Raw genomic sequence first — 27,721 nt, 5'->3', positions numbered from 1 at the left:
CATCGCAACTAATTTATTAAGAAACTACCATGTGTTCAGTTTTGATGTAGAATCAATAATTATCTAAAATACTCCAAATTATCTGAAAACATTATAAAAATGTTCCTCTTTTTCTAGTTATTAGCTGCGTTTTGCTGGACTTTCTCCATGTATTTCAATCCAAACAACACATGGCAATGGATTGAATATAGAAGCAGGTATTAGAATCTATTAGCCAGTCACTGGACTCTTGTTATTGCCTGTCATTGCTTCTGACGGATGATGCTCCGTGCACTACAGAGTAGAGCTGTAGTTCATAGAGTTTACACGGTGTGGCCTTTCATCAGCAGACCACTAGACCTTCTTTCTTAGGTGCCTCTGTGTAGGTTTTGACCCCCAGTCTTATGGTTAGCAGCTGAGCACGTAGTCCCGCCTTTCTAAATCAAGAACTCCTTATATTAGAAGTAGGCCAGATTGCTTGCTTTCATTAAACGTAGACTAGCTAGAGTAGATTGATGCTGCTTTAAAAAATGCCTGCTAATATAGTCATTCCCATATTTAACTCAGGTATGTGCTGTCTTTAAATATAGCTGTTGCCTTATTTTCAGTCTTTTAAATTGCTCATAATTGATAAGATTAGTTGATTTAAATCATACCTCTAACCCTAGTTTCAGGGGAGTTTGGGAGACACTTACAAAAAAATCATTTAAAATCATTAAAAAAAATCACAATCCATACATCCATTGTGTCAAGCCATATGTACATTTGTTGCCATCCTCAGCTCCTCATTTATTCCCTTCCCTTTCTGCTCCCCCTTCCCTCATGAACCCTTGACAATTTATAAATTATTATTATTTTGTCATATATTACACTGTCTGATGTCTCCCTTCACCCACTGGGAGACACTTTTACCCCTAAAGTTTTCAAGCCCCAGTCATATGGGAAAGCTTGTTAGAAGTGACGTTGAACTCCAGTATACTCATCAGATGATGGAATATTTTAAAATGAAGAGTTTCTTGCTCACTTATGTAGCATCACTTTCTGAAAAGAAAACTTCAGAGCATTTGTGTGCTTGTTAAAACGCCTGGTTAGCCACCTGCACTGCACTGTGCTGACCATGTCCTAGGCAGGTGAGAGCATTTCATGAACAAAACACAGATTCTGTTCCCTGTGGAACTTTTATGCTAGTGAAAATAAATGGATAATAAACAATATATGTAGTTAAATAAGTTATCTAGTTTTCCAAATTAAAAAGCCATTGAGACTGTAACTGTAGAAAGCCCTTTCTTCCTTCCATAGAACGGCTGGTGGTTTTGAACTGTGGACTGTACAGATTGCACCCCAATTTGTAACCACTATGCCATCAGGGATCCTTAGTTTAAAGGGTGATTTCAAAGACTCAAATAGTGACTAATGAGCCATTAGATTTTACAGCATGAGATTTGTAAGAGGATATATCAAGAACCTTGGATTTATATCACCTACACCATCATCCCATATTAGAAGGCCATGAGTGATCTGGAAAAAGACATGGTAGATATGGGCAGGGGCAATGGGTGTGTTTTAGTTGGGAGATGGTTTATAATACTCAATAGGATGGTTGAGATAAACTTTATTGAAAAGATGACATTTGAGCAAGTCAATGAGGGAGCTGCCCTTTTTGGAGAGACTAGTTCCTGGAAAACGTTGTGTGCTGGGAACAGTACTAGGCAGGGAGAAAGAAGAAGATCCTTGACAAGCTAGATTGACACAATGACTGCAACAATGGGCTCTCACCAAACCAGTTGTGAGGATGGCACACGTCTGGGCATTGTTTTCTTATGTTGCACATGGGCCACTTTGTATCACCACTGGCTTGACTGCACCTAACAACTCTCTGGCTAGCTGGCAGAAGGGCATTCCAAGCAGAGGATAATTTGAGTGAAATCTAGTGTACTGAAGAACACTTAAGCTTCCCAGCAATGTATCTGAAGCAGAATGAACAAGGAGAATTATAGATGAAGTTGGGGAGGAAAAGGCTGGAGACATTCCTGTTACACCATTGAAATATTGCAAAACTGAGTAAAGGGGGTCACAAAACATCCAAGGCTTTCAAAAGATCATGAAGCCTGTTGTGTTGAGGATAGATTACTGGCTGGGCCAGAAAGGGTGGGTCTGGGGGATGGGATTGGGTATGGAGGATAGAAGAAGGAAGACTGGTGACGATGGTGGCTTTAGTCAGGTGGTAGATGTGGTGAAGTGATATTTAGTCAGATTCTGGGTATATTTTGCAAGTAGAGCCATCTTAGTTAGAGTTTGGATATATTTAGAAAAGTAGAACCATCAGAACTTCCTGTTGGATTGGATTTGGGGTGTAAGATAGGAGCCAAGAATGACATGGAGGTTTTGGGGTGAGAAGTTGGAGTGAATTGCCTTTAATTCAGGTGGAGAAAACTGGTGATGGAGCAGATTTGGAAAAGTTCAGGGGATTTATTTTGGATATATTGAGTTTATGATATTAGTAGAGGTTCAAGTGGAAATACTGAGTTTGAGACCACCAAGAGTCTTATGGGGAATAAGAACTGAGCCACAAGGCACTTCAATAAAGGACATTTTTATTAGAAGGAAGAACCAATGAATGATTTATGTGGAAAACACAGTATGGCCAACTGAAGAAAAATTATTTCCAAGAGGGAGAAGGATTAGCTGTATCAAATGCAGAAGAGGTTTTTCATGTAGTCTGCTGTGCTCTGGCCTCACGCTTCTGCAATAGAGAGGATTCTGAGATTGTGTATGGGACCTGGAGCCCTGGTAGCATAGTGTCTTACGCGTTGAACTGCTAATGGCAATATCAGCGGTTCAAATATACCAGCTACTGTGTCAGAGAAAGATGAGGCTTTCTGTTTCTTGGAAAGATTTACCATCTCAGAAACCCAAAAGGACAAAATGCCTGTCCATAATGTGGCAGTGAGTTGGAATTCATTGCTTGGCAGTGGATTTTTTTAAAAAAATGTATGGGAACTAATGGTTTAGTACCAGGGTAATGGGGTTGAGAGCTAGCCATTTCCTGGGGCTGAAAGCAGGATTCTTGGGATTATAAATTGAAGTGCTCTCTTGATTATTTGCTAGGGTTTAGAGGCTTAGCTGTTGAGCATTTTTCAATGTAGTAGGAGTTGGGCATATTGAGTGTCTAGGAAGTTATTCACAAAGTTTTGGTTAGCTGTTTCTCAGTCTCTATCTTTGGCTTTTCCTGGGTGCTTCTGAGCCGAATATTCCTGCCTCCCCCAATGGTTCTTAACTTTCTGTCCCCTACCAGCAGCCCCTCCTCCTCCCAAGTTTCTTTTTTGTTTCCGTGGCCTTGAACCTAACTTTATTTCCCTTTCTATTTTAATCCAGTCCCAGTGGGAGGAGAGAATTGCCTGTTAGGCTGTGTGACCTGGAAGTTTGAGTCATTTTTTAACTGCCGAAGTCAGGTTGGCTATGGCATACATGCTCAACATTTAATCTTTATAATTGCCTCAATTCCAATAAAATTCACAGTGAATTATTTGTGAGATGTGCTGGTTTTAGAGGCAGTGTTACCAGTCAAAAAGTAGAAGTGATTTTAACTTCTGGTTTTGGCAGCAATAGCTAGAAACACGTAGGATCTTCTTCTCCTTTGCCTATATCGTGGTTCCAAATTAAATTGCAAAAAAGTTACTTTAGTTTTGCAACAATTTTTAAAAGGGCATTTTGGTTGATAAAAATGAAAATAGATAAAAAATAGAATCATGTGTACTTGGTTGATGTAAATGAAGTACTTTCTCATGGGAGAAAAGTAAGCAGAATACCCGAATCATCCAGTCCTGTGAATAAGAAATTGAAGGTGCTATTGCGTGTTTGTTGTCCTTTACTAAATAGTGTGTGGTTATGTTGTTAGGTGTCAATTGACTTGATTCTGACTCCTACCGAGTGCAACAAAACCAACCACCACGTGGTACTGCCCATATTCACAATTATTCTTATATTTGAGCCCATTTTTGTAGCCACTCTGCCAGTCTGTCTTGTTGAGACTTCTTTATTGCTGCCCCTCTGCCTTAGCAACTGTGATGTCTTTCTCCAGGGACTACTAGACTCTCCTGATAATGAGTGATATGTAATTAACTTGTTGATTTGGTAGTAATATACCACTTTTGAGTGATGTCCTATGATTCTGCTCCAGTAAGCATTGATATATAAATTTGAGAAATATTCAGAGTTTGAGGGGCAGATATTGTTACATTAAATGCAAATAAGTATTAAAAAAGTAGGAACCAAGATTTAAGTTGTTTAAAAGATATGATATATACTTTCTAAAGATGAAATCTGTATTGAGTGAAAGTGCATCTAAATATATTAAATGGGATAATTCTAGATAAGGTGTATGTACTGCCTAGAACAATTTATCATTAATTTAAAATGTTTTCTTATAGAAATAATCATAAACTACCAGTATTTGACTACCATAGAAATGGTAGACAGTAAGTACTGTAGTCATAGAATGTTTTACTGGTGGGTTTGAGTATTTTAAGGAGGATTTTCAGAACAGGAGGGATACTTTAAATTGTCTCAAAAGAAATCTTAGATTGTAAGAATGTATTAGGTATACATTTTTTTTAGGTATACATTTTTTTGTGTGTGTGTGGGGAGAGGGGGAGGGGGAGGGAGAGAGAGAGGGGGAGAGAGAGGAGGAGAGGGGAGAGAGAGAGAACCCCTAGGTATACATTTTTATAGCTCTAGGATTTTGGTAATATTGCACTGGTTGGATTTAAGTAATTCAAAAGTCACACATTCTACCTTGAAGTAACCTGGTACAAGCATGTACAGGTTAGACATTCTCTTTTGGTTTCCATTGTTACCTTGCATTGCGCATAATGAAGAACTTTTAGTTGTATGGCTTCATGACACATCATAGAACAGAATTGTGTAAGTGTTTAATATCTACTAACGTTTTTCTTTTAGATAATCTCCAATGATGAAATGAAGTAACTCAAGATGAGCAAGTTAAAAGTGGTATCAGAGAAAAGGTACTAAATTTTAAATGTAAATATCTAGACATGACAAGAATAAAACATAAAGCGATTGTTTGAATCTTAGTTAAAATACTTGTTTGACTAATAGTTTATTGCATCATGTTTGGGAGAAGGATGTGGCTTTCTTCGCGTGTGAAGAGTTACAGTCTCAGAAACTCACAGGGCAGTTCTACCCTATCCTGTAGGTAGGTCACTATGAGTTGGAATTGACTGAATGGCAATGAGAGCTGTTTTGTTTTTTGGTGGCACTGTCAGGAAATGAGACTTTCTACTCCTGGAATGATGTACAGTTTTGGAAAGTACTGGGGGCAGTTCTGTCCTTTCCAGTAAGGTTACTGTGAGTCAAAATTGAAGGACATGAGTTTGGTTTGCAGTTGGTAGCTGTGAGTTAGGCACTGGTCTTCGAACTACAGGGATGGTGGATCAAACCCACCAGATTCTACAGGACAAAGATGGATGCTGTCTACTCTTATATTGCTGAAACCCAGATGGGGACGGAGCATGGTAGTGGGACAGGAGGAAAGTCGAGGGAAATAGAGGAAAGAGCTGGGAGGCAAAGAGCATTTATAGAGGTCTAGACAAAAACATGTATATATGCAAATATATATATATGAGGATGGGGAAATAGATTTATGTGCCTATATTTATAGGTTTAGTATTAAGGTGGCGGAAGGACATTGGGCTTCCATTCAAGTACTCCCTCAATGCAAGAATACTTTCTTCTGTTAAATTGGCATTTTATGATGCTCTTCCTCCTGACACAACTGCTGAAGACAAAGCGGATGAATAAGCAAATGTGGTGAAGAAAGCTTATAGTGCCCGGCTATCAAAAGATATAGCGTCTGGGATCTTAAAGGCTTGAAGATAAACAAGCTGCCATCTAGCTCAGAAGCAACAAAGCCCACATGGAAGAAAGCATACCAGCGTGTGTGATCACGAAGTGTCGAAGGGATCAGGTATAAGGCATCATCAGAACAAAAAAATCTTACCATAGTGAATGAAGGGAAAATGCAGAGTGGAGACCCAAAGTCCATTTGTCGGCCACTGGAGATCCCCTTGCAGAGGGGTCTAGGGGAGGAGATGGGTCAGTCAGGATGGCAGCGATGAGGAATACAGCTTTCCTGTAGTTCCCAAATGCTTCCTAAACCCCCACCCCACCCCGCCTGCCCCACTATCATGATCCGAATTTTACCTTGCAAGTCTGGCTAGACCAGAGGATGTACACTGGTGCAGATAGGAGCTGGTGGCACAGGGAATCCAGGGTAGATGATACCTTCAGGACCAGGGGTGTGAGGGGTGATACTGGGAGGGTAGAGGGAAGGTGGGTTGGAAAGAGGAAACTGATTACAAGGATCTACATGTGATCTCCTCCCTGGGGGACAAACAACAGAAAAGTGGGTGAAGGGAGACGTCAGACAGGGCAAGATATGACAAAATAGTAATTTATAAATCATCAAGGGCTAACGAGGGAGGGGGAAGCGGGGAGGGCGGGGGAAATTAACAAAAAAAGAGGACCTGAAGCAAAGGGCTTAAGTGGAGAGCAAATGCTTTGAAAATGATGAGGGCAAAGAACGTACAGGTGGAGTATGGATTGTGATAAGAGTTGTATGAGTCCCTAATAAAATGTATAAAAAATAAGTAAATAAATGCTGTGATCACACTTAAAAAAAGAAAAGAACATATAAAGAAGAAATACCGACAATCACAAAGCTCGCCTTTGCAATTGATCACGTGGTCATAACTGGTATGTAGAACGATCTTCCTCCACTACTCATTCTGTATTCCTTCTGCCCTCAGCCAGCACCCCAGCTGGTTACAGTTCTTTGCCTGGTGGGTGACCCAGACCATCATTCCTGAGGGATCTGGATCATTAGCAGTCATTATTAAGATTGGGTTTTTATAGTTTTCCATTTACTTTATTTACAGGGCGTGGTAATACTAAGAGATGGCCTAGGGAATATCCTGGATTCCAGACATATTCTTCTTTACCTTATGTAGCATCAATCCAATTTCCCTTTGGTAATCAGGATCAGTTACATCATTCAGTACAGTGATACCCTTTACCTGTTGATCCAAAGGCATGAGGAGCCCCAAATGGCCAGGGGCCATTCTTAGCTGCTAGTTCAATGGAATCAGTGCTATGTTTCCACGGAGGGACATTCTTTCTTTCGGAGTTAAGACCTCCAGATCTGAGGAGCATTGAGTTGCTGGGGCAAAGTCACAAGTGCCCCTGCACCAACCAGCCTGTCTCCCGGCAGGGACTATCTTTTTGTGCATCGCCAGGTCCCAGCCTTGTCCTCATACCCAGGCAAATGGGCCTGCTGAGTGTCTTTAAGGAGTCCTAGGCTAGGAGTGAGACCAGAATCTCCAGGTCTATAAGTCAAATGCATCAAAAAGCATGGAAGACAAAATCAGGAACAGATTTTTTGGGGGAGTGGGTGGGTGAGGGGAGAGTAGAGAGTATGGGCATGAATTCCTGTGAGCAGAGGTGAGGATGGGGCACTGCTAACTCTTATTTTGTGTTTTATAAAGGAGTATCAGCTCAGGCCTAACAATCTTATTGATTAAAGTAAAATTACTAGATAATTATTAATTGTATGGATCATGAGAAATGATGGGTAACATTGCAAAGAAGGTGATTTTCAGAATACTTAATTGTGCTCATGTGGAACTTGTACATATGCAGAGTCAGTCTTTTAAAACAGAATAATGATACTGTGTGTTTTGAAATCATAAAAGGTGAATATCAGAATTGAATTTACAACATACTTGTTCAAATCTGTATGCTAACCAAGTAATCAGATTTAAAGTATTCTTATATGAAGGAGAAGCTCATCATCAAGATTGGCGGAAGGCTCATTAGCAACTTCTGATAGACAGACAATGCAACCTTATTCGCTGAAAGTGAAGACTTGAAACGTTTACAGATGAAGATCAGAGACTAAAGATTTCACTGATGGATTACACTTTAGCATAAGGAAAACAAGTCCTCACAACTCTACCAGTAGACAATGTCATGACAAATGAAGAAAAGATTGAAGTTGTCATCGATTTAATTTTACTTGGTTCTACAACTTATTCCCATAAAAGCACCAGTCAAGAAATCAAATGATATATTAAATTGGGCAGATCTACATAAGACCTCTTTACAGAGTTAAAAAGCAAAGATGTCACCTGAGGACCTCATGTGTGACCTGAGACAAGTTATTTCCTATTGCCTTACAAGCATTCGAAAGATGAATGATAAGGAAGACCAAAGATGAATCTATGCCTTTGAGTTGCGGTGTTGGTGAAGAATATTGAAAATGCACAATGGGGACCCAGTGCCCATCTGTAGACAACCAGACATCCCTTGCAGAGGGTTAGTGGGGAGGAGATGAGTCACTCAGGGTAGCATCGATGCATTGATGAAACTCAAACTCACAACTTTCCTCTAGTTCATAAATGAATTTGCGCCCTCCCCCCCACCCATCATGATCCCAATTCTGCCTTACAAAACTGGTTAGATGAGAAGATGCACAGCAGTGCAGATAGGAACTGGAAACACAGGGAATCCAGGACAGATGAACTCATCAGGACTAGTGGTGAGAGTGGTGATACTGGGAGGGAAGAGGGAAAGGGCGAATCGATTACAAGGAACTGTATATAACCTTCTCCCTGGGGGATGGACAACAGAAAAGTGGGTGAAGGGAGACATTGGGCAGTGTAAGATATGATAAAATAATAATTTATAAATTATTAAGAGTTCATGATGGAGGGGGGACCTGGGGGGAAGGGGGAAAAAAGAAAAAGTGAGCTGATTCCAGGAGCCTAAGCGGAAAGTGAGTGTTTTGAGAATGATGAGGACAACAAATGTATAAGTGTGATTTATACAACTGATATATGTGTGGAGTGTGATGAGTTGTATGAGCCCAATCAAGTGATTAAAAAAAAAAGAAATATGTCTAGGAAGAAGTACATCCAGAATGCTCTTTAGAAGGGAGAGTAGCAAGACTTCATTTCACAGTCTCTAGATATGTTATCAGTTGGGATCAATCCCTAGAGAGGGACATCAATCATTTGGTGAAAAGGAGGAACACCTTTAACAAAATGGAATGCTACATTGGCTGTAAAAAAGGACCTAATTTTAGCAGTGATTGTGAAGATGGTGCAGGACTGGAAAGGGTTTTGTTCTTATATGTAGGGTCATTGTGAATCACAACTGATTTGACATCACCTCACAACAAATTTAGGTGACATATTACCACTTGTTGAACTTTGTCAAGGATTGCTAATTGTATGGATTAAATCAGCAAATTTGAATAAGTAGTAATTTAAAATAAGGAAGTCAGGTCAGATTGCAGCAGCTGAGAGGTTTTGCTATTTCCTCCACTGCCACGGTCATGTCCCAGATCTTAACACTAGGAAAAAGCATTATTTCAAATAAAAATCCAAATTTTTTATTCTTCACATTTTTTGAGTTTGCTCTCTGATTTGTATAGTCAGTGGTGTTGCATAACTTCCATTGGGGCAATATTTGACTGTACATATGTCCATGATCTGGTCCCATAAGGTTATACTCTATCACTGGCTGCCATTGAGTCAATTCTGACTCATAATAATCCTATGGGACAGGGTAGAATTGACCCTGTGGGTTTTCATGACTACAGGTCTTTATGGGAGTAGAAAGCCTAATCTTTCTCTCGAGCTGTTGGTGGTTTCAAACTGCTGACCGTATTTTTAGCAGACCAACAGAAATCCTAATAGGAGAATGAGACATAGCTAACACAACAGCTTCCTGTATGCACCATGCCTATCTCATGTCACTTGTATACAAAATGATTGTGCTTCCAGGCCTAGCATGGTACAGTACACATGTAGCCTATAATATATATGTCCTGATACTCATACTATCTGTTACTGGCTTATGTTTGTACTGCCCTTTGTATCTGAAAGTTTACTGTATAACAAACTCATGACTCACAGGCAGCAGCATCCAGTTTCGTGTATTTCAAGTATTGTAGGGTTATCTCTGTGTTTTAATTTTCTTTCTGAAATACTACCCTGAAATGAATAATGGCTTTCAAATACAGCAAAAGAGTGCTAGTAACAGCAGTAGCAAGAGCCAGAGGAGAAGAATAGATTGGAAATAAAAGGTTATTAAACAGCAGTAAAGTGGAAAAACCATGTACCCCATTGCTTTTGATTTAGGCACATTGCACTGCTTTATTATAACTGTTTTCAAAAACAAAATAATTCTCCAAGCTGTGAAAGGATGAGCTTCATCAAAAGCCACATGGCTAACAGCAGTGCAAGAGGGACTGGTTTCAGATAATGGAGAAATTGCTAATGATATGGATTCAGAACCACACAAAAGCTAATCCTTTTTAGCCTGTTGCAAATCACTGCTTAGGGAGTTTGTTCCATACGTTTAAAAAAACAACAATCAAGGCTAGGCTATAATTGTGGTGCTCGTACAATGTTCAAATCACATGGCAGCCTATTTCATGAGAACATACTGGATGTTAAGCAACATGAGACTGTCCTGCAAGAGTTTTGCTTTATTGTGAGCTCTCATGTATTGATTTTATTTTCTCATTTATCTCCTTTTCCTTATTTGATATAGAATCCATTGTCCATCATTACATTCTCTTGCAAACAATCGAAATGCCTTTATTCCACTTTCTATTTTTCCATCACATTTATGTCGCAAAGTCCCTGCAACTCCAAACCTAACTCCTGGTCATTGAAGCCATTCTGACGTATAGCAACCCTGTAGGACAGGGTAGGAGCCCTGTGGCCTACTGCTTATGCATTGGGCTGCTAATTGCAATGTCAATGGTTTAAAACTGCCAGCTGCTCTGTGAGAGAAAGACGAGTCTTTCTATTCCCATAGCATTACCGTTTCAGAAACTCAGAGGGGTAGTTCTACCTTGCCATAGTACGGTCACTGTGAGTTGGAATTGACTTGATGGCAATGAGTTTGCTTTTTATAACTTAGGGTAGAACTATAAAAAAGTAATGACACACAGAGTACATGCATTTATAAGAAGTTCTGGAACAGGCAAAGTGCATCTGGGAATTAAAATAGCCAGATCAATCATTGCTTGCACTGAAGCGCAGGTGGAAGAGATTGACTGGAAAGTCATATAAGGAAACTGAGGGAGTGAAAATAATGCTCTATATGTATCCACTTAGGGATTTTGGTTACACAGCAATCTGCATTTGTCAGTGCTCACTGAATAATACAGTTGAGCGGTCTATTTCATTACATGTAACTTTTATTAAAAAAAAAGGAAAGAAATATCCGACTCTAGTTTATGCTTTTGAAGTAAGAAGGGGTGAAAAGTCCTGTTTACAGTTTACATTGAAATGCTTCTGGAGGGAGGGGAAAAAAAAGAGGACCTGATGCAAAGGGCTTAAGTGGAGAGCAAATGCTTTGAGACTGATTGGGGCAGGGAATGTGTGGATGTGCTTTATACAATTGATGTATGTATATGTATGGATTGTGATAAGAGTTGTATGAGCCCCTAATAAAATGTTAAAAAAAAAGAAATGCTTCTAAAAATGTATAGATTGATGACTAGATTTCTTGTTACTGTCAGCTGCTATGGCAGTTACATGATCTGTGAACTTGAGTGAAGGGGTGGACTCTAGCCTGTCAGTCAGGTGCTAGGCAGTGAGGTCACTGTGTGGGCATGGCCTTCTCCAACGGATTCTGGGAAATTCCGGTTTGCCTCCCTGGAGGCGGGACACACACTAAGCCACACACAGCTATGCTAGTGGAGCTAGAACCCTGGAGATGGAGGAGCCACACGAAGACCCATGCCAGCACTGAGATGCTTCCACTGCCACTGGATCCACAAGACCTTCTACCCACTGGCCTGTGATCTTCCTGCTTTCGGCATCATTGCATATGCTGCCTGAGTCTAAAGAGAAATTTATAGACTATGGGCTAATGGGCTAATATTGGGCTAATATTGGGACATATGGGCTAATATTGGGACTTATGGACCTTATCTGCACTGGGCTGGGATGTTTTCTCAATTTATAATTTCTCTTTTATATCAGATAAAGCTCTTTCTTATATATATATATATATATATATGTGTGTGTGTGTGTGTGTGTGTGTGTGTGTGTGTGTGTGTGAGTATCTCTGTATTTGTTCTCTAGTCATCCCTACTAACACAATGAACTTGATCTACTAGGCTGGGGTATTTGCTTGATACATAATTACTTCTTGATATAAAACTCTCTCTTGCACATATATAAGTGTCACTGGTTTTGTTTCTGTAGTCAACCTAGGTCTTCTTTTTGGGATGAGGGAGTTGGTTTTGGCTTCGTTTACTCAGTGCAGTTATTTTGATATTTATCTCTGCAGGGTTGTGTTGTTAGTTGCCTTCGAGTTGTTTCCAATGCAGTACTCTGTACAACAGAACAAAGCGCTGTTCAGTAGCAGTATCGATCAATTGTACTTTTCCCCTGTGAATTGCTTGGTTTTCAGTTCCCCTACATCCTCATCTGTTTAAATTGTTGAAAAGCAAGGATATTACTTTGAAGACTAAGGTGTGTCTGTTTTCAGTCACCTCACATGCAATTGAAAGTTGGACATTGAAAAAGGAAGAGTGAAGAAAAATTGATGAATTTGAATTGTGAAACTGGCAAAGACTATTGAAAGTATCATGGACTGCCAAAAGAACAAATCAATGTCTTGGAAGAAGTGCAGCTAGAATGCACCTCAGAGGCAAGGATGGTGAGACTTTGTTTTATGTATTAGACATGCTATCAGGAGAGACTAGTCTCTGAAAAAAGACATCATGCTTGGTAGAGGCCAGTGAAAAGAGGAAGACTCTTGGCAAGATAGATTGACAACGCAGCTACAACAGTGAGTTCAAACAAGAATAAGGATAATTGTGAAACACCAAAAGAACGCATGGTGTTTCTTTTTGATGTATATAGGGTCTCTGTGAGTTGGAACCATCGATAGCAACAACTTCATCAATACTTGGTATGCTCATGAAAAAAAATCACATGCTTTTTATTTGTTTCCCTTATAACTTAACCTGCATGCACTTATTTACCTTTTGCTTATTTATTTGGCCAAGAGTCTTTCCAATTCCTTCCATCTTAAAAATTGAGGTGTTTGATTTCTTATTGAGTATTGTGCTTATTATTGATTCAAATCCCTTATCAGATATTAGCATTGCAAAGAAGTTTTCCAGCCTGTACTTGGTTTTTCATATTGATAGTATTTTTTAAATGGGGAGCTCTGATGACAGAAATCTAACGCACCTGTCATTTAAGAGTTTTTAAATTTTGATTGGTGGAAAAGGCACAGTTTCCTGCCCTTCGTGAGCACTTGGTACTGCTATCATTTTCTCAGCCTTCGAGTAAGCAGAGTATGACAGCCTCAGTATTTTCTCGTTTATTATAATGTCGGTTGGTCCACTTTCAAAGATTTTGATTTTCTTTGCGTTGTAGTCCCTTTTGAAGGATGTGATATTTGATTTTCATCCACATATGTTACAAGGCCTCCTCCTTTTCAGCAAGCAAGGTTACCTTATCTGCATACCCTACATTTTTAATGAATCTTTCTCCAATCCTGATTCCATGTTCTTCATGCAGTACAGTTTCTTCTTTGCATGGCTACAGATTAAGTAAGTATGGTGATAGGATACAACTCTGACACACGTCTTTCTTAATTCTAAACCCTTATTCTCTTCAAATGACTGTCCCTTAGTCCATGCACAGGTTCCACATGAGCACAATGAGTGATCAAGAACTCCTATTCTTCACAGTGTCACCCATAGTTTATGATCCACATAATTAAATACCTTTTCGTAGTCAATAAAACAAACATTTTCCTGTTATGCTCTACTTTCAGCCAAGATCCATCTTATAGTAGCATTGGTATCCTTTGCCATGTCCACTTTTGATCTAGTTTGAATTTCTTTAGCATATTGTTGATGTATTGCTGTAATTGCTGCTGAATTATCTTTGGCAAAATTTTACTTATGTGATATTAATATTGTTCAGTAATTTCGGCATTCTCTTAAGTCACCCTTCTTTGAAATGGGCACATATACAGATCTCTTCAGTTCATTGACCAGTTCATTGTCTTCTCTATTTCTTGGCATAGATGAGTGTTTCTAGTGCTTCAACAGCTTGTTGGACTATTTCAACTGGAATTCTATCTATTCCTAGAGCCATGTTTCACTAATGCCTTCAGTGCAGCTTGGACTTCTTCCTTCAGTACCATGGGTTTTAAATTATATGCTACCGCTTGAAATAGTTGAGTGTCATCCAGCTCTTTCTAGAAGGTACAGTGACTTTATGTATTCCTTCCATCTTCTTTGGATGCGTCTTGCATCATTCAGTATTTGCCATAGAATCTTTAATATTGTAATCTAAGGCCTGATGTATTTTTCTTTCACTTTTCTCAACTTGACATATGCTGAGCATTATCTTCTCTTTTGGCTTTCTTACTCGAGGTCTTTGCACATTTATTTATAGTGCTCTATTTGAGCTGGCCTTTGAAACATTCTGTTCAGCTTTCCCCCCACTTTTTTTAAAAGAAAAAAGTAATTTAAACAGCTTTACTGCTAAAATTGACATGCAATTCAATAATTTCAGCATGTTAAAAAGAGTTGTGTGATTACCAACACAAACAATTTTAGAATATTTTCTTTTTGTATTCATTATTATTAGCTTCCCATTTCTCACCACATCCCCTATCACAACCCTAAGAAGCTATTAATCTAGTTATTTCTCTTTTTAATCTTTTAAAAATAATTTTATTGGGGGGCTCACATAACTCTTTTCACATCCATTGTGTCAAGCACATTTGTTCATTTGTTGCCATCATCATTCTCAGAATGTTTGCTTTCTGCTTAAGCCCTTGGTATCAACTCCTCATTTTTTCCCTCTCCCTCCTCGTTCCCCCCTCCCTAATGGGCCCTTGATAATTTATAAATGATTATTATTTTGTCCTATCTTACACTGTCCGACATCTTCCCCCACTTTTCTGTTGTCCATCCCCCAATGAGGAGGTTATATGTAGATCCTTGTAATCAGTTCCCCCTTTCCACTCCACCTTCCCTCCAACCTCCCAGTGTCGCCACTTTCACCACTGGTCCTGAAGGTATCATCTGTCCTGGATTCCCTGTGTTTCCAGTTCCTCTCTCTACCAGTGCACATTATCTGGTCTAGCCAGATTTGCAAGGTAGAATTGAGATCATGATAGTGGGTGGGGAGGAAGCAATTAGAAACTAGAGGAAAGTTGTATATTTCCTTGTTGCTACACTGTACCCTGACTGGCTCCTCTCCTCCCTGTGACCCTTCTGTAAGGGGATGTCCTGTTGCCTACAGATGGGTCTTGGGTCCCCAATCTGCACTCCCCCTCATTCACAATGATTTGATTTTTTTTTCTTCTTTGATGCCTGTTACCTGATCCCTTCTATGCCTTGTGATCACACAGGCTGGCGTGCTTCTTCCATGTGGGCTTTGTTGCTTCTGAGCTAGATGGCCTTTTGTTTTCCTTCAATCCTTTAGACCCCAGATGCTATATATTTTGATAGCCGGGCACCATCAGCTTTCTTCACCTATATGCGTCTTTAGTGATTGTGTCAGGAAGGTGAGCATCATGGAATGCCAGTTTAATAGAACAAAGTATTCTTGCATTGAGGAAGTACTTCAGTGGAGGCCAATGTCCATCTGCTACCTTAATACTAAACCTATAAATATATGCACATAAATCTATTTCCCCATCCTCATATATCCAGTTGCTATTTTCTATAGATTTACCTATCCTTCATTTCATAGAAAGAAAAAATACCACCGTTATCAACAACAGTAACAAATAAAACAGTGAAAAGCTTCAATAGAAAAGAAAGCAGAGAGGGAGGGAGGTACATGTATGTATTGCTTGCTCTTGATGGCATCTCACAGCTCATCAGATCTTTATTTTTGTGTGTTCCAACTGGGTTTTATAAATGATGGGAGAAGTTTCAGGTTTTACAGTCTCAAAAGAATACATCTTCAGGGAAGCATGCCAAACCTCACGGAAGCTGCGCTGGGGCTCACCATGGAACACAGGCAACCTCATGGGACTGTGCACCCACACGTGGTGTACCGAGGCCAAAGAGACTGTAGCACAGCCTGAGTGGGCGCAGAAGCAGGGTCAAAAGAGAGGAGAGAATGTTCTCTGACCAGGAGCTAGGGTCTAAGAGTGTAAGTAAGAAGAGAGGTCATGGGCCCAGAATAGGCCTGAGAGGGTGCCATGTCCATTCTGAGCAGTACTGGAGCAGGCGCCAAAGGGGCCAGCCCAGGGTGTGACTTTACCTGCCTCTGACTAGGAGTAGAGTAAAAGAGAGACAGATATTCTTGATATTATTGTTCAGTGTGTCAAATCTGTTCTTCAGATGATCTTGAAATTCAGGGGCGATATACTCAAAGTCGTGTTTTGGCTGTTATGAATTTGTTTAAATTTTCTTCAACTGCAACATGAACTTAAATATGAGTTATTGATGGTCTGTTTCATAGTTGGTCTCTGTTCTCAATTTGGCTGCTAATATTGGCTGATAATTAGGATTTTCTCTATTGTTTCTACCTGCTGTTATAGTCAGTTTGATTCCCGTTTATTCCATCTGGCAAGGTCTGCCTATACAGTCTCTGCTTATGGTGTTGAAAAAACATACTTGTAATGAAGAAGTCATTTTTTAAAAATGTTTTATTAGGGGCTCATACAACTCTTATCACAGTCCATACATATACATATATCAATTGTATAAAGCACACTTGTACATTTTTTTGCCCTAATCATTTTCTATTCTTTTTTTTTCCTTTTCTTTTTTTACATTTTATTAGGGACTCATACAACTCTTATCACAATCCATACATATACATACATCAATTGTATAAAGCACATCCATACATAATGAAGAAGTCATTGACCTTGCACAGTTATATCATGCTATATTCAGCTTCATTTCCATCACCATAGCCATATTTCCCACCTCATTGTCCCTTCTTTTTTGTTTCCATCCTTCTTACTTGAATTGCCAGTAATTTTCAATGTATCTTCATTGCATGTTTGTTCAATTCAAGACTGAAAAGTTGGTATAATCCTTTATTTTCCCAGCCCTTTAATAATTGGCCCATAAATTTGAATAATAGTTGTCTTAGCTGGGCTTCCTTGTTGGTATATAGATATTATTGTATCACAGACAGCATTGTACTTTACTATAAATCTTGAAGTGTTCTTTTGGATGATGAATGTGATGCCATTTCTCTTGAATCTGTCTTTCCTAGCATAGTACGCCATATGCTGATCCACAATGGCCAGTGCCAGTCCATTTCAGCTTAAGGCCTAGGATATAATTTTGTATGCCTTCCATTTCATTTCTGATGACATTCCAATGTTCCTAGATTCATACTAATTACTTTCCATTTTCCAATTATAAATGAATGTTTGCAGCTGTTGCTTTTCTATTTCAATTTTGCCCATCAGCAAATGAAGGTCCCCAAACCTTTATTCATGTCATTATAGCCAACTCTGCTTTGAGGAGACAGATCTTGACTTGTACTTTGAGACAAACTTGTCTGTCAGTTTATAATATTATGGTGGCTTATGTGCTATTGCAGTGCTAGAAGCTATGTCATAGATCTCTTAAATACTAGCAGGGTCACCCAACGTGAGCAAATTTCAACAGTTCCTGGACTAAGAACATGCTATGAAAAATGAATAGGCTATCCCTTTCTTCTGAGAAATTAGCCGTTGAAAACCTTATGAATAGCAGCAGAACATTGCCAGATACACTGTTGGAAGATGAGCCAGAATGATGATATCCTTTGATTAATTCTATAATAGGATGGATTTAATTCTGTACAAATCTTTCCTCTGATTCAGACTAAAAGAGTGTGTACTTAATATAGCATTGCTTGAGTTGAGGTGTAAGTGGAACTAATGTAATAGAGACCTTAAAATACAGTGGCTAATAATTCAATAGGGTTTTTTTTTTAGGGTTGGTAAGGTGGTTCTTTCTTTAATCTGTGCTGCCTTTCTTTGTGACCAAGACATTTTCTCTCATGCTCACTCTCTCCTTGGCAACAGGAAGAGAAGATATATCTTAATCTTTTAAAGAAAAAACCTGGAAAATTGCCTTTATTACTTCTGCTCACATCTCACTGGTAGTAACTTGGATACACAAATACTAGATGAACTGTCTTTCCAAATGTGGCTCTCTCTAGGACTGCCAAACGTATTCTCTGTCTCCTCCTTTGTGGTCCATGGCAAGATTACATTTTGTCTTCTGTGAAGTGAGCTAAGATTGTGAGTTGAAAGTGCTTTCAGAGCTAGTCAACCACTTGCTGCAATACTTTTGTAGCAGCCTGCTGGGGAAAGATGAAGCTTTCTTCTCCTATAAAGATTTACAGTTTCAGAAATAGTTCTACTCTGTCCCGTTGGGTTCCAGATTTGATGGCAGTGAGTCTGGAGTTTTTTGGTAGCAGCCGGGGTCCTGCCGAGTACTGAGTTTGAAGGCTTTTGGTAGGTTCCTGCCCAGACTTGTATTAAATAAGTAATGTTTAGTAACAGTTAAAACTTTTGTGTTGGATAAGCCAAGGGGATTGTTAAATTTGTTTATGCTGATACTGTAACCTAGCTCAGAGGTTCTCAAACTGATCTGTGGATGTCGGGCATGAGGTCAAAACTATTTTCATAATACTGAGATATTGTTTGCCTTTTCTGTTTTCATTTTCTCTTAGAACATACAAGGGTGTAACTCTCCCCAAAATAACCCCTTTCCCCCAAAACCAACCAGAATTGCCCTGGGTAGAGCGGAGTTTTCGCAGTATGTATTTCCCCTGCTAGGCGAGCGCCGAGCACCTTGCTCTGGAGTTAGTGCACCCATTGGTGTCACCTCTGAAGGTTTTCTCAGGTCACTGAATCTTTTTTGTAAAAGCAGTTTCACTCGAACCTCACATTTTGTAATGACTGATTTTAGAGAATAGCGTGTGGCTGTGAACCTTTGTTTCCTGCTCTGGAGAAATGCTGCAGAAACTTGTGATGTTGAGCCCAGCTGACAAGGACAGCACTGTTGGAAAAACTCAGTGTATGAGTGGTTTTCTCATTTCAAATAAGGTGAAATGTTGATTGATGACAAACCCTGTTCTGGATGGCTGTCAACTTCAATGGATGGAAATGTCGACCCATAGTTCGTTCCACCAGGTCAGACTGTTAATCAAGCTTTTTATTTAGAAGTTCTGAAAAGATTGTGTAATAGCGTGGGACAAAAAAGGCCTGATTTATGGCAGACGGGAGACTAGTTTTGCCAGCACGACAATGCACCTGCTCACGCAGCCATCACAGAGTGCCAGTTTTGGGCAAAAAATAGCATGCCTCTTCTACCCCCCACACCTTACTCACCTGACCTCACTCCATGCGACTTCTTTTTGTTTCTGTGAATGCAGAGGGACATGAAAGGACAGCGATTTGATGGAATAGAAGAGCTTGAAGAAAAAAAGTGAGGGAAGTGCTTTCAGCCATCGAAACAGATGAGTTTGAAAAATGTTTCCAAGAATGGAGTTGCAGATTGACAAATGTATTAAGTGTAATGGAGAGTGCTTTGAAGGCGATAAGGTTGTTTTGTAAAAAATATTAAATACATAGGGGAGGGTGGGGGTTCTGTTTTTCTTTTTTTTGGTAACCTCTCATATAGTCTAGTTTCCTCAAGGCTACAGGATGTGTCATATTGCAACCTATTGAGTACAGAAGCAGAGAATCTAGCTGTCATCTCTGAACTAGGCATTGATAAGATTTATAAAAGTTTAAAATGATGCCATTTTTTCTACCAAATTTTTGTTTTGGAAAATGTTCTATTTTTCATAAAAATATTAGTTATATGAACATGTAATAGTTTTTTTGTGAATTAACAATAATTATAAAAGTAAAACTTATGATGTAAATGCACATTAGTTTTTGGAAGTACTCAGTAATTTTTACTGTAAAGTTATTATGAGGTTCTCTACCCCCAAAGCAGGAAAATCTTTGACCTAGCCTGTACTGATTAATTTGCATTTAAGTGTGGTTTTGAATAGTCATATGCTTAGCAGTAACTAGTTATTATGGAACAAATAATCTAGAATCATCACTAGAACATGATCACAGAAGTTAGGAAAAAATAATGAATGCAAAGTGATTAGCATTTGTTAACATTAGTAAAAGAATGTAAAGGACAGAGTGATTAATTACTACTGACCTTTATAAATTCAGAAGGAGCTGGGATGGCATTGTGGGTTACATGTTGACTGCTAACCATAAGGTAAACATTTCAAACACACCAGGTGCTCTGTGGGTGAAATGTGAGGCTCCCTGCTTCCATAAAGATCTGCTTCCCACTCGGGACTAAATGGGAGCATATACATAGGTATAGGCAAGAGATAAAGCTCACGGCACACAGAACGCAGGAACAGGAATGGGAATAGTGATAGCAAAAGGGTAGGGGGAAGAGGCGGAGAGATGGGAAGGAAGGGAGTACCAATTGCAATGATTGGCACACAACCACACCCCCCATCCAAGGGGAAGAATAACAAACCAGAGGGGAAGGGGGACAGTAGTCGGTGTTAGATAAGAAAATAATAATTAATAATCTATCAAGGGGCCACGAGGGTGGAGGGTGGAGAGGAGAGGGTAAGAAACCCAAGGGCTCAAGAGAAAGTAAATGTTTAGAAAAGAATGATGGCAATTTATGTACTAATATGTCAGATACAATTGATGTACGGATTGTAACAAGAGTTGTAAGAGCGCCCAATAAAATGATCTATTAAAAAAATGTGCAGCCTCAGAATGCTTAGGGGCAGTTCTACTCGGAGCTGTAGAGTCGCTATGAATTGTAATAGACTTGATGACATTGACCTTGGTTTTGAGTTCACAGATTCAGTTTAAAAATTTTAACTTTTTAGTGGACTTTGGGGCCAGGGCATGGTGCCCCAACAGACTGGACTGGAAAACGCTCCTAAGGGCCAGCAAACGATCCCTGAACTAACTACAAGCTTTTCTCTTGTGAAAAAAAAAAAAATTTAAACTTTTTTTTACTGATTCTCTTTGACAAGTCATTTGATGTATTGAGCTATAATACATTTATAAGTGAGCAATAATTTATAAGTGATCAATAAATAAGATTTTATTGTCTTCAATAATTATGTAAAACAGAGAAATATTATTGTCACTTAAAAATAGTATATTATTTTCCAGACTTACACATGTACTACTATAAAAGGATAAGGAATTTTTCATTTTCATTGTCTTTTATGATTATGATGAATGAATATAAAATTATGTGTTTAGCATTCAAAGAGAAATAAATGTGATGAAAATAATATATAAATGAAGAGTAAACAATTTGAGAAGATAATATGTATTTTAGAATACACATGTAGTATGAACTGAATCTTGATTTTGATGTGTTCCATTTGGTATGCTTTATGGGTCTTTGTTATGCTTTACTTTGTTTATAAGGACATCTTTATATTTTCACTACACTTAGATATTGTGTTAGAAAAAGGTAATAAAGTTTTTTTATTATGTGATAATAGGTTTCATAGCCCTTGCCCTTGCCTTGGGAAGTTATTTGTTGTGAGTATGATGTCTCTATACCACTGGGAATTATGCAGTCTCCAAGAAAATAGACATTTTAAGGAAATGACTCTGAATTTAAAGTCAAAGAATCAAAAACAGTGTAAGCAGAAAAGCAAAGAAACTAGTAATTGAGTGCTACGTCTTGTAAGCATGACTTTTAAAATGACCTTGAATTGATGTTTCACTCTGATTATATTTTCAATTGCATGTTTTTCTTACTATAAAATAATAAACTCCTAAAAAGATTAATATTTGGCCGCATTTTGATTGATACCTCCCCTTATAAGTGTTAAGTATGTTTATTTAAGATATACTGCTTTGCTGTATGGCTCAAGTTGCTGAACATAGAGCTGTTTTTTAAATAATTTTATTAGGGGCTCATACAACTTTTATCACAATCCATACATACATCAATTGTGTAAAGCACATTTGTACATTCATTGCCCTCATCATTGTCAAAACATTTGCTTTCCACTTAAGCCCCTGGCATCAGCTCCTCATTTCCCCCCTCCCTCCCAGCTCCCCCCTCCCTCATGAACCCTTGATAATTTATAAATTATTTTTTTGTCATATCTTGCCCTGTCTGATGTCTCCCTTCACCCACTTTTCTGTTGTCCATCCTCCAAAGAAGAGTCACATGTAGATCCTTGTAATCAGTTCCCCCTTTCCAACCCACTCTCCCTCTACCCTCCCAGTATCACCACTCACACCACTGGTCCTGAAGGTATCATCCGCCCTGGATTCCTTGTGTTTCCAGTTTCTATCTGTACTAGTGTACATCCTCTTGTCCAGCCAGACTTGGAAGGTAGAATTGGGATCATGATAGTGGTGGGGGGGAGCGGGGGAGCATCCAGGAACCAGAGGAAAGTTGTATTTCCCATCGCCGCTACATTGCACCCTGACTGGCTCGTCTCTTCCCTGAGACCCTTCTGTAAGGGGATGTCCAGGGGCCTACAAATGGACTTTGGGTCTCCAAGAACTTTTTTTTAATGTTAGAACCTTGTGGTCCCATTAAGGAGCCCAGTGGTGGAGTGTGTTAGGCTGCTAATGGAAGGGTTGGTGATTTGAATTTACCAACTGTCCCTAGGGAGAAAGATAGATGAGGCTTTCTGCTTCCATAAAGAAAATATTACAGCCTTGGAAACCTTAGGAGCAGTTGTACTCTGTCCTATGTGGGCTTAGCGTTTGCAGTAGAGCTGGTTCTTACCCTTCTACTTTCCAAAAGGTAGATCGCCCTCTGGTGTTCATGCAGAATCTCTTGAAAAGTATGGGTTGATTACAATATTAGACTTAAATTGAAGATGGGGGTGGCTTGGATTATTATTTGTTTGCTTTCATTCTGTATGTGAGAAAAAGAAACAGGGAAACTAGTTATTTATATAACTTTCCATTCATTTGACCTGCCTGTCTTCTGCATATCTATATTCATCTGTTCATGATTTGGAAGTAGTATGCTTATTAGAAAGGAATCATTTAGATGCACATGTATTCATTTATCTACCTTCTCTTTTGTCCCCTCAATTTTTTGAGGTAAATTACTATGTTTGAATGCAGCGTTTTTCATTATCATGTATGCTTTCATAATTATGAAAAGAGTGGCAGACGGTGTAAGGAAATGGTGATAGAAGTTGGGTATATTTCTTTTTGGCTTTATAACAGCCAGGAAGCAGAAAAGAATGGGGAGAGGTTATGATATAGTTGGAGTTTTGAGAAGCTAAAAAGTCTTAGGAAGTGAAAAGGTGAATTTTCAGAACAAAGGAAGATTGCTGGACAGAGTTATATGTACTTTATGATTTTTCTAAAGTAAAATGCATTTTTGATAGAATATTAACAATATAAAATTTGTAAAACATTAAGGAGATGTGGCATTTTATATGTAATGATTTTAAAAGGTAGAGTTAAAAATATTAAACAGTAATTTATATAGTATCGACTCACTTGATGCCAACTGTGCCCTAATGTAAAGTAACCCTTCTTTTAGTCTGACCAATAATTCTCGGATTGTGGGACTCCTGGCTCAGTTGGAAAAGAGCAATACTGAATCCACAGAATCAGATACTGCCAGATATGTTACATCAAAAATTCTTCATCTGGCTCAAAGTCAAGGTAAGTGTTAATCTGTCCCTAGTGTTTGGAATACTTTTAAAGTTTATGAAAGGTGAGGAGCTGATATTAAGGGCTCAAGTAGAAAGCAAATGTTTTGAGGATGATGGCAATAAGTGTACAAATGTGCTTGACATAATGGATGCATGTATGGATTGTGATAAGAATTGTCTGAGCCCCCAATAAAATGATTAAAAAAATAAAGTTTATGAAAGGTATTAGGGAGCTCCAAAAAGTTCTGGATAAATGGAATGATAATATAGTGAAGCTTTTTGGTGATCTTTGTGAATTCTTCCTCCTGTGTGCTAAGGCTGTTCAATATTTGATAAAATAGATTCTTTTTCTGAAAAAATGGCACAGTTTCAAATTTACTTAAGTAGAAAACTGAATGACTCCAGAAGAAATTGATCCTTAAAGCATTTCTTAAAAATAATATTTTTATGTGTATGATTTTTCCCCATTTTTCAATCAACTAGTACTCAAACACTGCTCAGTTCTGTGGTTCTTCTAGAGCAGTGGTTCTTAACCTGTGGGTTGCGACCCCTTGGGGGGGGGGTGTCGAATGACCCTGTCACAAGGGTGGCCTGATTCATAACAGTAGCAAAATTATAGTTATGAAATAGCAGCGAAAGTAATTTTATGGTTAGGGGGTCACCACAACATGAGGAACTCTATTAAAGGGTCACGGCATTAGGAAGGTTGAGAACCACTGCTTTAGAGTGTTGCCCCTTGGATGAATAATGTATATATTTTCTTACTATTGTACTATTTACCATGTACTTTTAAAATTTGTCTATATATTCTCCTTGTTCTTGTTAAGTACCTTCAAGTCAGTTCTGACTTATAGTGACCTTGGGTAAAACAGAATGAAACACTTCCAGGCCTGGTACCATGTTGTCAATTGTTCTTAATATTCGAGCCTATTGTTGCGGCCACTGTGTCAATCATTGTGTTGAGGGACTTCTTTTGTGCTGCCTCACTGCTTTACCAAGCATGATGCTCTTCTTCCAGAACCGATTTCTCCTGACAGCATGTCTGGACTTCCAAATACACCAGTTTATCTGTAGTCTTCCTATTCAGTGTTCAACTTTCACATGCATATGAGGTGATTGAAAATACCCTGGCTTGTGTTAGGCGCATCTTAGTCCTCAAAAAAACAGCCTTGCTTTTTAACACTTTAAAGAGGTCTTGAGTAGCAGATCCACCCAATGCATTTTGGCCTTCTGACACACACCATTTCTCTTCATATGTCCTTCCTGGCATAGTAAACCATGTAATTTTCTCATACCAGATCCCATGGCTTGGTTCATACCCTCTAATAAGGTAGGGTCCAAAGGTTGTCCCAAGGAAAAGAGTGTGATTTGGCTCACATACTCTACTAATGTCAGATCTTAATCCCACCCTAATCCTGCCCATTAGCATAGAAGAGAACACCTTCCAAAATGAGTTTATAGCCACAGGCATTGAGTCTAGAATTACACATCACATGAGGAATTATGGCAAATGAGAATATGGCTAGAAGGGGCATACTAAGTCATCACGTACATCTCACATGCAGCCCTGTAGCCAACCACGATGTATAGAGTTCATTAAGTTCCTAGGTGCCGCTCTCTTTTGCAAGATTTCCCTGTTGAATTTCTCTTGAGTTTGTTGATTTGTTTCAATAAGCAACATCACCTTAGTGGTCATTCCTGTATACTTACCCCTGAGATTGCTGTTTCTGAAATTGTAGCTGACTGTGTACTCTCCCACATCCCCTTCTTTATCAATGCAAGCTTCAGCTGTCGATTTCATGGCCAATCCTCACTTTTGCTGCAGGACATTGACAGGGAACTGTCAAAAGTTGAACAGGACATGGAAAAAGGAATGCCATTGCTTATGTAAGATGTAGCTTGGCTCCAATCAGAGAATATCAGAAAGATGTTTACTAGTGTTTCATTGGCTATGCCAAGGCATTTGACTCTGGACCATAATAAACTGTGGATAACCTTGAGAATAATTTGGAACTGGTGTGTGGATGAACAGGCAGTTGTGTGAACAGAACAAGGAAATACTGCATTGTTTAAATTCACGAAAGGTGTGTGTCAGGGCTGTATCCTCTCACCATACTTGTTGAGTCTACATGCTGAACAAACCATCAGAGTAGCTGGATCATATGAAGAAGAGTGTGGCATCAGAATTGCAGGGAGGCTCATTAACAGTCTTTGAAGTAGATGACACACCGTGCTTGCTGAAAGTGAGGAGGACATGAAAAGCACTTATAGCCTTCAGTGTAGGGAAGATCAGAATCCTCAAACTGTATCAGTGGATAACATCATGGTAAATGAAGAAAAGATTGCAGTTGGCAAGGCTTTTGTCTTGCTTGTAACACAAACAGTGCTCATGGACTTGGCAGTCAAGGGATCAAAAGACAGTGCATTAGGTAAATTTGCTGCATGAGAAATTGTTAAGAGTATTGAACAGCAAGGATGTTACTTTGAGGACTAAGGTGTGTCAGACCCAAGCCATGGTATTCTCATGTGAAAGTTGGACATCGAATAGGAAAAACCATAGAAAAATAGACACATTTGAATTGTTGTGCTGGAGAAGAATATTGAAAATACCATGGACTGCTAAAAGGACAAACTGATCTGTATGTAGGAAGGAAGGTCAGAGTGTTCCTTAGAGCAGCGGTTCTCAATCTGTGGGTCGCAACCCCTTTGGGGGTCAAACAACCCTTTCACAGGGGTTGCCAGACTCATAACAGTAGCAAAATTACGAAAATACTTTTATGGTTGAGGGGTCAGCACAACACGAGGAACTGTATTAAAGAATTGCATTAGGAAGGTTGAGAACCACTGCCTTAGAGTCAAGGATGGCAAGACTTCATCTTACATACTTTGGACATATTGTTAGGAGAGACCAGTCCCTGGGGAAGGACATCATGTTTGGTAAAGTGGGGACAGCATAAAAGAGGAAGGCCCTCGGCTAGATTTGACACAGTGGCTGCATCAATAGGCTCAGACGTAGGAACAATGTGAGGGTGGTGCAGGACTGTGCAGTGCTTCATTCTGTTGTGCTTAGGGTTGCTATGGGTTGGAGCTCTAGCACCTAAAAACAACATCCCCATTTTGACAAAATACTCTCTTACCAACCAACTGCCTTTCATGGAGAAGGGTGTGGGGGTGGGATCGGTCACAGACTCACTTTTCTTACCTGAAATTCAGTAGTTTTTCATTAATAAATACTTCTCAATTTAATGTTGATTTTTCAACTCTGCCATTTTCCAACACTAGGAAGTAAAAACTCTATGTTGAATATATAGTTTATGAAATCAGAATAGCTCTGAAGAATTAGCATGTGCTTCTAAACAAATTAATCACTAGGAAACTTTGTATTGCATAATTCACTTTTTGAAGTCTACTGATAACACTCTCCTTTTTATTTCTGATATTGGTGTGTGGGAGTGGGGACCAGCACTTTTTCCTTGCTGTCACTGGAGTGCTTACAGCAGCCTATTTGAAGACTACATTGGCCATATTTATTACAGTTACAATACAGAAATATCCTTTGGTATATTTCTTTGCATTTAAGGGAAATATTCTTACATTAACTGCTAGAGGTAGGAACACCCAAGGACCAATATATTTACTGGATTAATGGAGAGAATTGATTATACATATGATTAGCTATATGATAATAAAAGTTTGTGGTTGTTTTTGCTTTCTTTAGAAAAAAACTTTTTTTTTCTACTTTTCAGAAAAAACCAGAAAAGAAATGACCGCTAAAGGTTCTACAGGAATGGAAGTTCTCTTAGCAACATTAGAGGTAAATTTTAAACTGGATTTAATTAGGTAACTTGTAATACCAAGTGAGACTTAAGAATTAAGCAATTATTTAGAATGGTTGTATGAATATTATAATATGTATTCAGCATACATATTATACATGTATATATATTTCTTTGTGATTATAGTAAGTATCAATTTTAGTCTTAACATGCTATTTTAATTGT

The 27,721-nt window shown here is 38.9% G+C and overlaps 1 protein-coding gene across 6 annotated transcripts in view; it reads left to right on the top strand.

Annotated features, from left to right (window-relative positions):
• Positions 1 to 27,721, top strand: part of AGTPBP1 (ATP/GTP binding carboxypeptidase 1) — a 214,653-nt gene that overhangs the window by 8,462 nt on the left and 178,470 nt on the right. For all 6 annotated transcript variants that reach the window (XM_075549853.1, XM_075549854.1, XM_075549852.1 and 3 more), the window contains exons 2-4: positions 4,939 to 5,003; positions 23,606 to 23,730; positions 27,467 to 27,534. In XM_075549853.1, coding sequence (XP_075405968.1) covers positions 4,972 to 5,003; positions 23,606 to 23,730; positions 27,467 to 27,534 — 225 coding nt within the window. In that variant the 5' untranslated portion in view covers positions 4,939 to 4,971. The remainder of the gene's footprint in view (positions 1 to 4,938; positions 5,004 to 23,605; positions 23,731 to 27,466; positions 27,535 to 27,721) is intronic.

This window comes from Tenrec ecaudatus, chromosome 5 (assembly GCF_050624435.1).
Source record: "Tenrec ecaudatus isolate mTenEca1 chromosome 5, mTenEca1.hap1, whole genome shotgun sequence".
Classification (NCBI taxonomy): domain Eukaryota; kingdom Metazoa; phylum Chordata; class Mammalia; order Afrosoricida; family Tenrecidae; genus Tenrec; species Tenrec ecaudatus.
This window is presented reverse-complemented; position numbering and strand designations above follow the sequence as displayed.